Below are 13,105 nucleotides of genomic sequence, written 5' to 3'. Positions count from 1 at the left end.
AGGTTACAGAGTTAGGGAGGGGGTGTAGGGGCTGGAGGAGGTTACAGAGATAGGGAGGGGGTGTAGGAGCTGGAGGAGGTTACAGAGATAGGGAGGGGGTGTAGGAGCTGGAGGAGGTTACAGAGATAGGGAGGGGGTGTAGGAGCTGGAGGAGGTTACAGAGATAGGGAGGGGGTGTAGGGGCTGGAGGAGGTTACAGAGATAGGGAGGGGGTGTAGGGGCTGGAGGAGGTTACAGAGATAGGGAGGGGGGTGAAGGGGCTGGAGGAGGTTACAGAGATAGGGAGGGGGTGTAGGGGCTGGAGGAGGTTACAGAGATAGGGAGGCGGTGTAGGGGTTGGAGGAGGTTACGGAGATAGGGAGGGGGTGGAGGGGCTGGAGGAGGTTACAGAGATAGGGAGGGGGTGTAGTGGCTGGAGGAGGTTACAGAGATAGGGAGGGGGTGTAGGGGCTGGAGGAGGTTACAGAGATAGGGAGGGGTGTAGGGGCTGGAGGAGGTTACAGAGATAGGGAGGGGGTGTAGGGACTGGAGGACATTCCAGGAATAGGGAGGGGGTGTAGGGACTGGAGGAGGTTACAGAGATAGGGAGGGGGTGTGGGGACTGGAGGAGGTTACAGAGATAGGGAGGGGGTGTAGGGGCTGGAGGAGGTTACAGAGATAGGGAGGGGGTGTAGGGGGCTGGAGGAGGTTACAGAGATAGGGAGGGGGTGTAGGGACTGGAGGAGGTTACAGAGACAGTGAGGGGGTGTGGGGACTGGAGGAGGTTACAGAGATAGGGAGGGGGTGTGGGGACTGGAGGAGGTTACAGAGATAGGGAGGGGGTATAGGGGCTGGAAGAGGTTACAGAGATAGGGAGGGGGTGTAGGGGGCTGGAGAAGGTTACAGAGATAGGGAGGGGTGTAGGGGCTGGAGGAGGTTACAGAGATAGGGAGGGGTGTAGGGGCTGGAGGAGGTTACAGAGATAGGGATGGGGTGTGGGGGCTGGAGGAGGTTACAGAGATAGGGAGTGGGTGTAGGGGCTGGAGGAGGTTACAGAGATAGGGAGGGGGCTGGAGGAGGTTACAGAGATAGGGAGGGGGTGTGGGGACTGGAGGAGGTTACAGAGATAGGGAGGGGGTGTGGGGACTGGAGGGGGTTACAGAGATAGGGAGGGGGTGTAGGGGCTGGAAGAGGTTACAGAGACAGTGAGGGGGTGTGGGGACTGGAGGAGGTTACAGAGATAGGGAGGGGGTGTGGGGACTGGAGGAGGTTACAGAGATAGGGAGGGGGTGTAGGGGCTGGAAGAGGTTACAGAGATAGGGAGTCGGGGTGTAGGGGCTGGCGGAGGTTACAGAGATAGGGAGGGGGTGTAGGGGGCTGGAGAAGGTTACAGAGATAGGGAGGGGGTGTAGGGCCTGGAGGAGGTTACAGAGATAGGGAGGGGGTGTAGGGGCTGGAGGTGGTTACAGAGATAGGGAGGGGGTGTAGGGGCTGGAGGAGGTTACAGAGATAGGGAGTGGGTGTAGGGGCTGGAGGAGGTTACAGAGATAGGGAGGGGGTGTGGGGACTGGAGGAGGTTACAGAGATAGGGAGGGGGTGTAGGGGCTGGAGGAGGTTACAGAGATAGGGAGAGGGTGTAGGGGCTGGAGGATGTTACAGAGATAGGGAGGGGGTGTAGGGACTGGAGGAGGTTACAGAGATAGGGAGGGGGTGTAGGGGCTGGAGGAGGTGACAGAGATAGGGAGGGGGTGTAGGGGCTGGCGGAGGTTACAGAGATAGGGAGGGGGTGTAGGGGGCTGGAGAAGGTTACAGAGATAGGGAGGGGGTGTAGGGGCTGGAGGAGATTACAGAGATAGGGAGGGGGTGTCGGGGCTGGAGGTGGTTACAGAGATAGGGAGGGTGTGTAGGGGGCTGGAGGAGGTTACAGATATAGGGAGGGGGTGTAGGGGCTGGAGGAGGTTACAGAGATAGGGAGGGGGTGTAGGGGCTGGAGGAGGTTACAGAGATAGGGAGGGGGAACAAAGCCATGGACTGGATTTGTCAATGAGGATGTGGAATTTTCAAACCCTCCCCTCTCAGGTATTTTCTGATGTGACGATCCTATTCAGCGATGTGGTAAAGTTCAACGAAATATGCATTCACATCACGCCAATGCAGGTGGTGGACATGCTGAACGAGATCTACATCGTGTTCGATACGCTGAGCGAAAAGCACAATGTGTATAAGGTACCTTCACCCCCCTCCCCCAACTACCCGCTGTTATCACCGCCCCCACCGGGACCGCCATCTCTGGGTCAGACCGTGGCCCTGTCGGTCCGGTACACTCTTGTCCCCCCTCCTCCATTTGAACACCAGCACCTGCACAGCACCGCCATTGGTGGGAGGGCGCGACTACCACGTGACACGTTTACGCAGCCCTCTCCCCAACGTCAGTGGCGTGAGGCGGCGCGCGGTCGGCGTTCGACGGGCAAGGCGGTCGGACGCCCCAGGAATTAACGATGTGGTTTACCCCCCCCCCCCCCCGCTCTCTCCCGCAGGTGGAGACCATCCGCGATGCCTACATGGTGGTGGCCGGGGTGCCCAACAAGACCACCCTCCACGCCCACCACATCTGCGACATGGCGGTCGACATGCTCAGCTCCATCGACCACCTGAAGGACCCGTCCACGGGGGACAACATCCAGATCCGAGTGGGTGAGCGGCGTTCCGGGGTGGCGAGAGGGCAGGGGGTGGTCCAGATTCACCCCCCCCCCCCCCAGCCCGCGCGCGGCCTACGGTCACTTTTCCAGTCGCCCGGGCCTAGCTGACGAGGCTGTTTCCGGGGCTGTCACGGCGATCCACGTCCGCCGAGGCCAGGCGAGGTGGGGGGGGGGGGGGTCACGCCTCTGGCGAGGCAGCTGCGGCCTTCAAACCTCTTGCTCCAGATCCCACGGCGGAGGTAGGGGCTGGAGCAGGCCTTTCGGCCCCCTCGCAGGTATATCCGGGGGCGGAACGATACTGTTTAAGCGATGGGGGTGGGGGGGGGGGGGGGGGGGAAGGAAAATGGCCGCCCGACCGAGAGTCAAGGGGCGGCGCATTGGGTGTACAAATGGCGGGCCGCTTTGCGCGACTGGCTGCGGGGAAGGATGGAGGATTGGGCGTGGGCGTCACGGCAATGGGCGACCAACGTTTGGGGGGGGGGGGGCGCCGGTCTTAGAGTTCGGGGTCAAAGGCCAGGCGCTGGCGTCGCCAGTCCGGGGACTGTCCCCCCAGTGGGGTTTGGGTGACTGACGTCTGTTTCTTTGCCGCAGGGATCCACTCGGGGATGGTGGTGGCAGGGGTGGTGGGACTGAAGATGCCGCGGTACTGCCTCTTCGGAGATACGGTCAACACAGCCTCGCGGATGGAGAGCAACGGAGTGGTGAGTCTGGCGGGGCCTCCGCTGTCACCTTCCAGGTGTTCCAATCCTCTTTCTGTCAGTCAGGGACACTGGACATATTCGGAGCACTGGGTACAGCTCTGGTCTGGTTAGACCACACTGGGAGCACTGTGTACAGTTCTGGTCTGGTTAGACCACACTGGGAGCACTGGGTACAGCTCTGGTCTGGTTAGACCACACTGGAAGCACTGTGTACAGTTCTGGTCTGGTTAGACCACACTGGGAGCGCTGTGTACAGTTCTGGTCTGGTTAGACCACACTGGGAGCACTGTGTACAGTTCTGGTCTGGTTAGACCACACTGGGAGCACTGTGTACAGTTCTGGTCTGTTTAGACCACACTGGGAGCACTGTGTACAGTTACGGTCTGGTTAGACCACACTGGGAGCACTGGGTACAGTTCTGGTCTGGTTAGACCACACTGGGAGCACTGTGTACAGTTCTGGTCTGGTTAGACCACACTGGGAGCACTGTGTACAGTTCTGGTCTGGTTAGACCACACTGTGAGCACGGTGTACAGCTCTGGTCTGGTTAGACCACACTGGGAGCACTGTGTACAGTTCTGGTCTGGGTAGACCACACTGGGAGCACTGTGTACAGTTCTGGTCTGATTAGACCACACTGGGAGCACGGTGTACAGCTCTGGTCTGGTTAGACCACACTGGGAGCACTGTGTACAGTTCTGGTCTGGGTAGACCACACTGGGAGCACTGTGTACAGTTCTGGTCTGATTAGACCACACTGGCAGCACTGAGTACAGTTCTGGTCTGATTAGACCACACTGGGAGCACTGGGTACAGTTCTGGTCTGGTTAGACCACACTGGGAGCACTGTGTACAGTTCTGTTCCGGTAAGACCACACTGGGAGCACTGTGTACAGTTCTGGTCTGGTTAGACCACACTGGGAGCACTGTGTACAGTTCTGGTCTGGTTAGACCACACTGGGAGCACTGTGCACAGTTCTGGTCTGGTTAGACCACACTGGGATCACTGTGTACAGTTCTGGTCTGGTTAGACCACACTGGGAGCACTGTGTACAGTTCTGCTCTGGTGAGACTACACTGGGAGCACTGTGTAGAGTTCTGGTCTGGTTAGACCACACTGGGAGCACTGTGTACAGTTACAGTCTGGTTAGACCACACTGGGAGCACTGTGTACAGTTCTGGTCTGGTTAGACCACACTGGGAGCACTGTGTACAGTTCTGGTCTGGTTAGACCACACTGGGAGCACTGTGTACAGTTACGGTCTGGTTAGACCACACTGGGAGCACTGGGTACAGTTCTGGTCTGGTTAGACCAGACTGGGAGCACTGTGTACAGTTCTGGTCTGGTTAGGCCACACTGGGAGCACTGGGTACAGTTCTGGTCTGGTTAGACCACACTGTGAGCACTGTGTACAGTTCTGGTCTGGTTAGACCAGACTGGGAGCGCTGTGTACAGTTCTGGTCTGGTTAGGCCACACTGGGAGCACTGGGTACAGTTCTGGTCTGGTTAGACCACACTGGGAGCACTGTGTACAGTTCTGGTCCGGTTAGGCCACACTGGGAGCACTGGGTACAGTTCTGGTCTGGTTATACCACACTGGGAGCACTGTGAACAGCTCTGGTCTGGTTAGACCACACTGGGAGCACTGTGCACAGTTCTGGTCTGGTTAGACCACACTGGGAGCACGGTGTACAGTTCTGGTCTGGTTAGCCCACACTGGGAGCACTGGATAGAGTTCTGGTCTGGTTAGACCACACTGGGAGCACTGGATAGAGTTCTGGTCTGGTTAGACCACACTGGGAGCACTGTGTACAGTTCTGGTCTGGTTAGACCACACTGGGTGCACTGTGTACTGTTCTGGTCTGGTTAGACCACACTGGGTTCACTGTGTACTGTTCTGGTCTGGTTAGACCACACTGGGAGCACTGGGTACAGTTCTGGTCTGGTTAGACCACACTGGGAGCACTGGGTACAGTTCTGGTCCAGTTAGACCACACTGGGAGCACTGTGTACAGCTCTGGTCTGGTTAGACCACACTGGGAGCACTGTGTATAGTGCTGGTCTTGTTAGACCACACTTGGAGCACTGTGCACAATTCTGGTCTGGTTAGACCACGCTGGGAGCATTGTGTACAGTTCTGGTCTGGTTAGACCACACTGGGAGCACTGTGTACAGATCTGGTCTGGTTAGACCACATTGGGAGCACTGTGTACAGTTCTGGTCTGGTTAGACCACACTGGGAGCACTGTGTACAGTTCTGGTCTGGTTAGACCACACTGGGTGCACTGTGTACAGTTCTGGTCTGGTTAGACCACACTGGGAGCACTGGATAGAGTTCTGGTCTGGTTAGACCACACTGGGAGCACTGTGTACAGTTCTGGTCTGGTTAGACCACACTGGGAGCACTGTGTACAGTTCTGGTCTGGTTAGACCACACTGGGAGCACTGTGTACAGTTCTGGTCTGGGTAGACCACACTGGGAGCACTGTGTACAGTTCTGGTCTGGGTAGACCACACTGGGAGCACTGTGTACAGTTCCGGTCCGGTTAGACCACACTGGGAGCACTGTGCACAGTTCTGGTCTGGTTAGACCACACTGGGAGCACGGTGTACAGTTCTGTTCCGGTAAGACCACACTGGGAGCACTGGGTACAGTTCTGGTCTGGTTAGACCACACTGGGAGCAGTGTACAGTTACAGTCTGGTTAGACAACACTGGGAGCACTGTGTACAGTTCCGGTCCGGTTAGACCACACTGGGAGCACTGTGCCCAGTTCTGGTCTGGTTAGACCACACTGGGAGCACTGTGTACAGTTCTGTTCCGGTAAGACCACACTGGGAGCACTGTGTACAGTTCTGGTCTGGTTAGACCACACTGGGAGCACTGTGTACAGATCTGGTCTGGTTAGACCACACTGGGAGCTCTGTGTACAGTTCTGGTCTGGTTAGATCACACTGGGAGCACTGTGTACAGTTCTGGTCTGGTTAGACCACACGGGGAGCACTGTGTACAGTTCTGGTCTGGTTAGACCACACTTGGAGCACTGTGTACAGTTATGGTCTGGTTAGACCACTCTGGGAGCACTGGGTACAGTTCTGTTCTGGTTAGACCACACTGGGAGCACTGTGTACAGTTCTGGTCTGGTTAGACCACACTGGGAGCACTGTGTACAGTTCTGGTCTGGGTAGACAACACTGGGAGCACTGTGTACAGTTCTGGTCTGGTTAGACCACACTGGGAGCACTGTGTACAGTTCTGGTCTGGTTAGATCACACTGGGAGCGCTGTGTACAGTTCTGGTCTGGTTAGACCACACTGGGAGCACTGTGTACAGTTCTGGTCTGGTTAGACCACACTGGGAGCACTGTGCACAGTTCTGGTCTGGTTAGACCACACTGGGAGCACTGTGCACAGTTCTGGTCTGGTTAGACCACACTGGGAGCACTGTGTACAGGTCTGGTCTGGTTAGACCACACTGGGAGCACTGTGTACAGTTCTGGTCTGGTTAGACCACACGGGGAGCACTGTGTACAGTTCTGGTCTGGTTAGACCACACTGGGAGCACTGTGTACAGTTAGGGTCTGGTTAGACCACACTGGGAGCACTGGGTACAGTTCTGTTCTGGTTAGACAACACTGGGAGCACTGTGTACAGTTCTAGTCTGGTTAGACCACACTGGGTGCACTGTGTACAGTTCTGGTCTGGTTAGACCACACTGGGAGCACTGTGTACAGTTACGGTCTTGTTAGACCACACTGGGAGCACTGTGAACAGTTCTGGTCTCGTTCGACCACACTGGGAGCACTGTGTACAGTTCTGGTCTGGTTAGACCACACTGGGAGCACTGTGAACAGTTCTGGTCTGGTTCGACCACACTGGGAGCACTGTGTACAGTTCTGGTCTGGTTACACCACACTGGGAGCACTGTGTACAGTTCTGGTCTGGTTAGACCACACTGGGAGCACTGTGTACAGTTCTGGTCTGGTTAGACCACACTGGGAGCACTGTGTACAGGTCTGGTCTGCTTAGACCACACTGGGTACAGCTCTGGTCTGGTTAGACCACACTGGGAGCACTGTGTACACTTCTGGTCTGGTTAGACCACACTGGGGGCACTGGGTACAGTTCTGGTCTGGTTAGACCAAACTGGGAGCACAGTGTACAGCTCTGGTCTGGTTAGACCACACTGGGAGCACTGGGTACAGATCTGGTCTGGTTAGACCACACTGGGAGCACTGTGTACAGTCCTGGTCTGCTTAGACACACTGGGAGCACTGTGTACAGTTCTGGTCTGGTTAGACCACACTGGGTGCACTGTGTACAGTTCTGGTCTGGTTACACCACACTGGGTGCACTGTGTACAGTTCTGGTCTGGTTAGACCACACTGGGAGCAATGGTTAGAGTTCTGGTCTGGTTAGACCACACTGGGAGCACTGTGTACAGTTCTGGTCTGGTTAGACCACACTGGGAGCACTGTGTACAGTTCTGGTCTGGTTAGACCACACTGGGAGCACTGTGTACAGTTCTGGTCTGGGTAGGCCACACTGGGAGCGCTGTGTACAGTTCTGGTCCAGTTAGACCACACTGTGAGCGCTGTGTACAGTTCTGGTCTGGTTAGACCACACTGGGTGCACTGTGTACAGTTCTGGTCTGGCTAGACCACACTGGGAGCACTGGATAGAGTTCTGGTCTGGTTAGACCACACTGGGAGCACTGTGTACAGTTCTGGTCTGGTTAGACCACACTGGGAGCACTGGGTACAGTTCTGGTCTGGTTAGACCACACTGGGAGCGCTGTGTACAGTTCTGGTCTGGGTAGACCACACTGGGAGCACTGTGTACAGTTCTGGTCCAGTTAGACCACACTGGGAGCGCTGTGTACAGTTCTGGTCTGGTTAGACCACACTGGGTGCACTGTGTACTGTTTTGGCCTGGTTAGACCACACTGGGAGCACTGTGTACAGTTCTGGTCTGGTTAGACCACACTGGGAGCACTGTGTACAGTTCTGGTCTGGTTAGACCACACTGGGGGCTCTGTGTACAGTTCTGGTCTAGTTAGACCACACTGGGAGCACTGTGTACAGTTCTGGTGTGGTTAGACCACACTGGGAGCTCTGTGTACAGTTCTGGCCTGGTTAGACCACACTGGAAGCACTGTGTACAGTTCTGGTCTGGTTAGACCACACTGGGAGCACTGTGTACAGTTCTGGTCTGGTTAGACCACACTGGGAGCACTGTGTACAGTTCTGGTCTGGTTAGACCACACAGGGAGCACTGTGTACAGTTCTGGTCTGGTTAGACCACACTGGGAGCACTGTGTACAGTTCTGGTCTGGTTAGACCACACTGGGAGCACTTTGTACAGTTACAGTCTGGTTAGACAACACTGGGAGCACTGTGTACAGTTCTGGTCTGGATGACCACACTGGGAGCACTGTGTACAGTTCTGGTCTGGTTAGACCACACTGGGAGCACTGGATAGAGTTCTGGTCTGGTTAGACCACACTGGGAGCACTGTGTACAGTTCTGGTCTGGTTAGACCACACTGGGAGCACTGTGTACAGTTCTGGTCTGGTTAGACCACACTGGGAGCACTGTGTACAGTTCTGGTCTGGTTAGACCACACTGGGAGCACTGTGTACAGTTCTGGTCCGGTAAGACCACACTGGGAGCACTGTGTACAGTTCTGGTCTGGTTAGACCACACTGGGTGCACTGTGTACAGTTCTGGTGTGGTTAGACCACACTGGGAGCTCTGTGTACAGTTCTGGCCTGGTTAGACCACACTGGATGCACTGTGTACAGTTCTGGTCTGGTTAGACCACACTGGGAGCACTGTGTACAGTTCTGGTCTGGTTAGACCACACTGGGAGCACTGTGTACAGTTCTGTTCTGGTTAGACCACACGGGGAGCACTGTGTACAGTTCTGGTCTGGTTAGACCACACTGGGAGCACTGTGTACAGTTCTGGTCTGGTTAGACCACACTGGGAGCACTGTGTACAGTTACAGTCTGGTTAGACAACACTGGGAGCACTGTGGACAGTTCTGGTCTGGTTAGACCACATTGGGAGCTCTGTGTACAGTTCTGGTCTGGATGACCACACTGGGAGCACTGTGTACAGTTCTGGTCTGGTTAGACCACACTGGGAGTACTGGATAGAGTTCTGGTCTGGTTAGACCACACTGGGAGCACTGTGTACAGTTCTGGTCTGGTTAGACCACACTGGGAGTACTGTGTACAGTTCTGGTCTGGTTAGACCACACTGGGAGCACTGTGTACAGTTCTGGTCTTGTTAGACCACACTGGGAGCACTGTGTACAGTTCTGGTCTGGTTAGACCACACTGCGTGCACTCTGTACTGTTCTGGTCTGGTTAGACCACACTGGGAGCACTGGGTACAGTTCTGGTCCAGTTAGACCACACTGGGAGCACGGTGTACAGCTCTGGTCTGGTTAGACCACACTGGGAGCGCTGTGTACAGTTCTGGTCTGGTTAGACCACACTGGGTGCACTGTGTACTGTTTTGGCCTGGTTAGACCACACTGGGAGCACTGTGTACAGTTCTGGTCTGGTTAGACCACACTGGGAGCACTGTGTACAGTTCTGGTCTGGTTAGACCACACTGGGGGCTCTGTGTACAGTTCTGGTCTAGTTAGACCACACTGGGAGCACTGTGTACAGTTCTGGTGTGGTTAGACCACACTGGGAGCTCTGTGTACAGTTCTGGCCTGGTTAGACCACACTGGAAGCACTGTGTACAGTTCTGGTCTGGTTAGACCACACTGGGAGCACTGTGTACAGTTCTGGTCTGGTTAGACCACACTGGGAGCACTGTGTACAGTTCTGGTCTGGTTAGACCACACAGGGAGCACTGTGTACAGTTCTGGTCTGGTTAGACCACACTGGGAGCACTGTGTACAGTTCTGGTCTGGTTAGACCACACTGGGAGCACTTTGTACAGTTACAGTCTGGTTAGACAACACTGGGAGCACTGTGTACAGTTCTGGTCTGGATGACCACACTGGGAGCACTGTGTACAGTTCTGGTCTGGTTAGACCACACTGGGAGCACTGGATAGAGTTCTGGTCTGGTTAGACCACACTGGGAGCACTGTGTACAGTTCTGGTCTGGTTAGACCACACTGGGAGCACTGTGTACAGTTCTGGTCTGGTTAGACCACACTGGGAGCACTGTGTACAGTTCTGGTCTGGTTAGACCACACTGGGAGCACTGTGTACAGTTCTGGTCCGGTAAGACCACACTGGGAGCACTGTGTACAGTTCTGGTCTGGTTAGACCACACTGGGTGCACTGTGTACAGTTCTGGTGTGGTTAGACCACACTGGGAGCTCTGTGTACAGTTCTGGCCTGGTTAGACCACACTGGATGCACTGTGTACAGTTCTGGTCTGGTTAGACCACACTGGGAGCACTGTGTACAGTTCTGGTCTGGTTAGACCACACTGGGAGCACTGTGTACAGTTCTGTTCTGGTTAGACCACACGGGGAGCACTGTGTACAGTTCTGGTCTGGTTAGACCACACTGGGAGCACTGTGTACAGTTCTGGTCTGGTTAGACCACACTGGGAGCACTGTGTACAGTTACAGTCTGGTTAGACAACACTGGGAGCACTGTGGACAGTTCTGGTCTGGTTAGACCACATTGGGAGCTCTGTGTACAGTTCTGGTCTGGATGACCACACTGGGAGCACTGTGTACAGTTCTGGTCTGGTTAGACCACACTGGGAGTACTGGATAGAGTTCTGGTCTGGTTAGACCACACTGGGAGCACTGTGTACAGTTCTGGTCTGGTTAGACCACACTGGGAGTACTGTGTACAGTTCTGGTCTGGTTAGACCACACTGGGAGCACTGTGTACAGTTCTGGTCTTGTTAGACCACACTGGGAGCACTGTGTACAGTTCTGGTCTGGTTAGACCACACTGCGTGCACTCTGTACTGTTCTGGTCTGGTTAGACCACACTGGGAGCACTGGGTACAGTTCTGGTCCAGTTAGACCACACTGGGAGCACGGTGTACAGCTCTGGTCTGGTTAGACCACACTGGGAGCACTGTGTACAGTTCTGGTCTTGTTAGACCACACTGGGAGCACTGTGTACAGTTCTGGTCTAGTTAGACCACACTGGGAGCACTGTGTACAGTTCTGGTCTGGTTAGACCACACTGGGAGCGCTGTGTACTGTTCTGGTCTGGTTAGACAACACTGGGAGCACTGGGTACAGTTCTGGTCCAGTTAGACCACACTGGGAGCACTGTGTACAGCTCTGGTCTGGTTAGACCACACTGCGTGCACTCTGTACTGTTCTGGTCTGGTTAGACCACACTGGGAGCACTGTGTACAGTTCTGGTCTGGTTAGACCACACTGGGAGCACTGTGTACAGTTCTGGTCTGGTTAGATCACACTGGGAGCACTGTGCACAGTTCTGCTCTGGTTAGACCACACTGGGAGCGCTGTGTACAGTTCTGGTCTGGTTAGACCACACTGGGTGCACTGTGTACAGTTCTGGTCTGGTTAGACCACACTGGGAGCACTGGATAGAGTTCTGGTCTGGTTAGACCACACTGGGAGCACTGTGTACAGTTCTGGTCTGGTTAGACCACACTGGGAGCACTGTGTACAGTTCTGGTCTGGTTAGACCACACTGGGAGCACTGTGTACAGTTCTGGTCTGGTTAGACCACACTGGGAGCACTGTGTACAGCTCTGGTCTGCTTAGACCACACTGGGTGCACTGTGTACTGTTCTGGTCTGGTTAGACCACACTGGGAGCACTGTGTACAGCTCTGGTCTGGGTAGACCACACTGGGAACACTGTATACAGTTCTGGTCTGGTTAGACCACACTGGGAGTACTGTGTACAGTTCTGGTCTGGTTAGACCACACTGGGAGCACTGTGCACAGTTCTGGTCTGGTTAGACCACACTGGGAGCACTGTGTACAGCTCTGGTCTGGTTAGACCACACTGGGAGTACTGTGTACAGTTCTGGTCTTGTTAGACCACACCGGGAGCACTGGGTACAGTTCTGGTCTTGTTAGACCACACCGGGAGCACTGTGTACAGTTCTGGTCTGGTTAGACCACACTGGGAGCACTGTGCACAGTTCTGGTCTGGTTAGACCACACTGGGAGCACTGTGTACAGCTCTGGTCTGGTTAGACCACACTGGGAGTACTGTGTACAGTTCTGGTCTTGTTAGACCACACCGGGAGCACTGGGTACAGTTCTGGTCTTGTTAGACCACACCGGGAGCACTGTGTACAGTTCTGGTCTGGTTAGACCACACTGGGAGTACTGTGTACAGTTCTGGTCTTGTTAGACCACACTGGGAGCGCTGTGTACAGTTCTGGTCTGGTTAGACCACACTGGGAGCACTGTGTACAGTTCTGGTCTGGTTAGACCACACTGGGAGCACTGTGTACAGTTCTGGTCTGGTTAGACCACACTGGGAGCACTGTGTACAGTTCTGGTCTTGTTAGACCACACCGGGAGCACTGGGTACAGTTCTGGTCTTGTTAGACCACACCGGGAGCACTGTGTACAGTTCTGGTCTGGTTAGACCACACTGGGAGTACTGTGTACAGTTCTGGTCTTGTTAGACCACACTGGGAGCGCTGTGTACAGTTCTGGTCTGGTTAGACCACACTGGGAGCACTGTGTACAGTTCTGGTCTGGTTAGACCACACTGGGAGCACTGTGTACAGTTCTGG

The 13,105-nt window shown here is 55.1% G+C and overlaps 2 protein-coding genes across 3 annotated transcripts in view; both read left to right on the top strand.

Annotated features, from left to right (window-relative positions):
- The window catches only part of LOC140402969 (semaphorin-6D-like), a 1,151,034-nt gene that overhangs the window by 292,688 nt on the left and 845,241 nt on the right, over positions 1–13,105 (top strand). The gene's annotated exons all lie outside the window — the stretch shown is intronic.
- The window catches only part of LOC140402965 (soluble guanylate cyclase 88E-like), a 71,047-nt gene that overhangs the window by 52,914 nt on the left and 5,028 nt on the right, over positions 1–13,105 (top strand). Inside the window, 3 exon segments of the mRNA XM_072490615.1 lie at positions 2,059–2,205; positions 2,517–2,673; positions 3,270–3,379. Of these exon segments, the coding sequence (XP_072346716.1) occupies positions 2,059–2,205; positions 2,517–2,673; positions 3,270–3,379 (414 nt within the window).

This window comes from Scyliorhinus torazame, chromosome 26, assembly GCF_047496885.1.
Source record: "Scyliorhinus torazame isolate Kashiwa2021f chromosome 26, sScyTor2.1, whole genome shotgun sequence".
Taxonomy (NCBI): Eukaryota; Metazoa; Chordata; class Chondrichthyes; order Carcharhiniformes; family Scyliorhinidae; genus Scyliorhinus; species Scyliorhinus torazame.
This window is presented reverse-complemented; position numbering and strand designations above follow the sequence as displayed.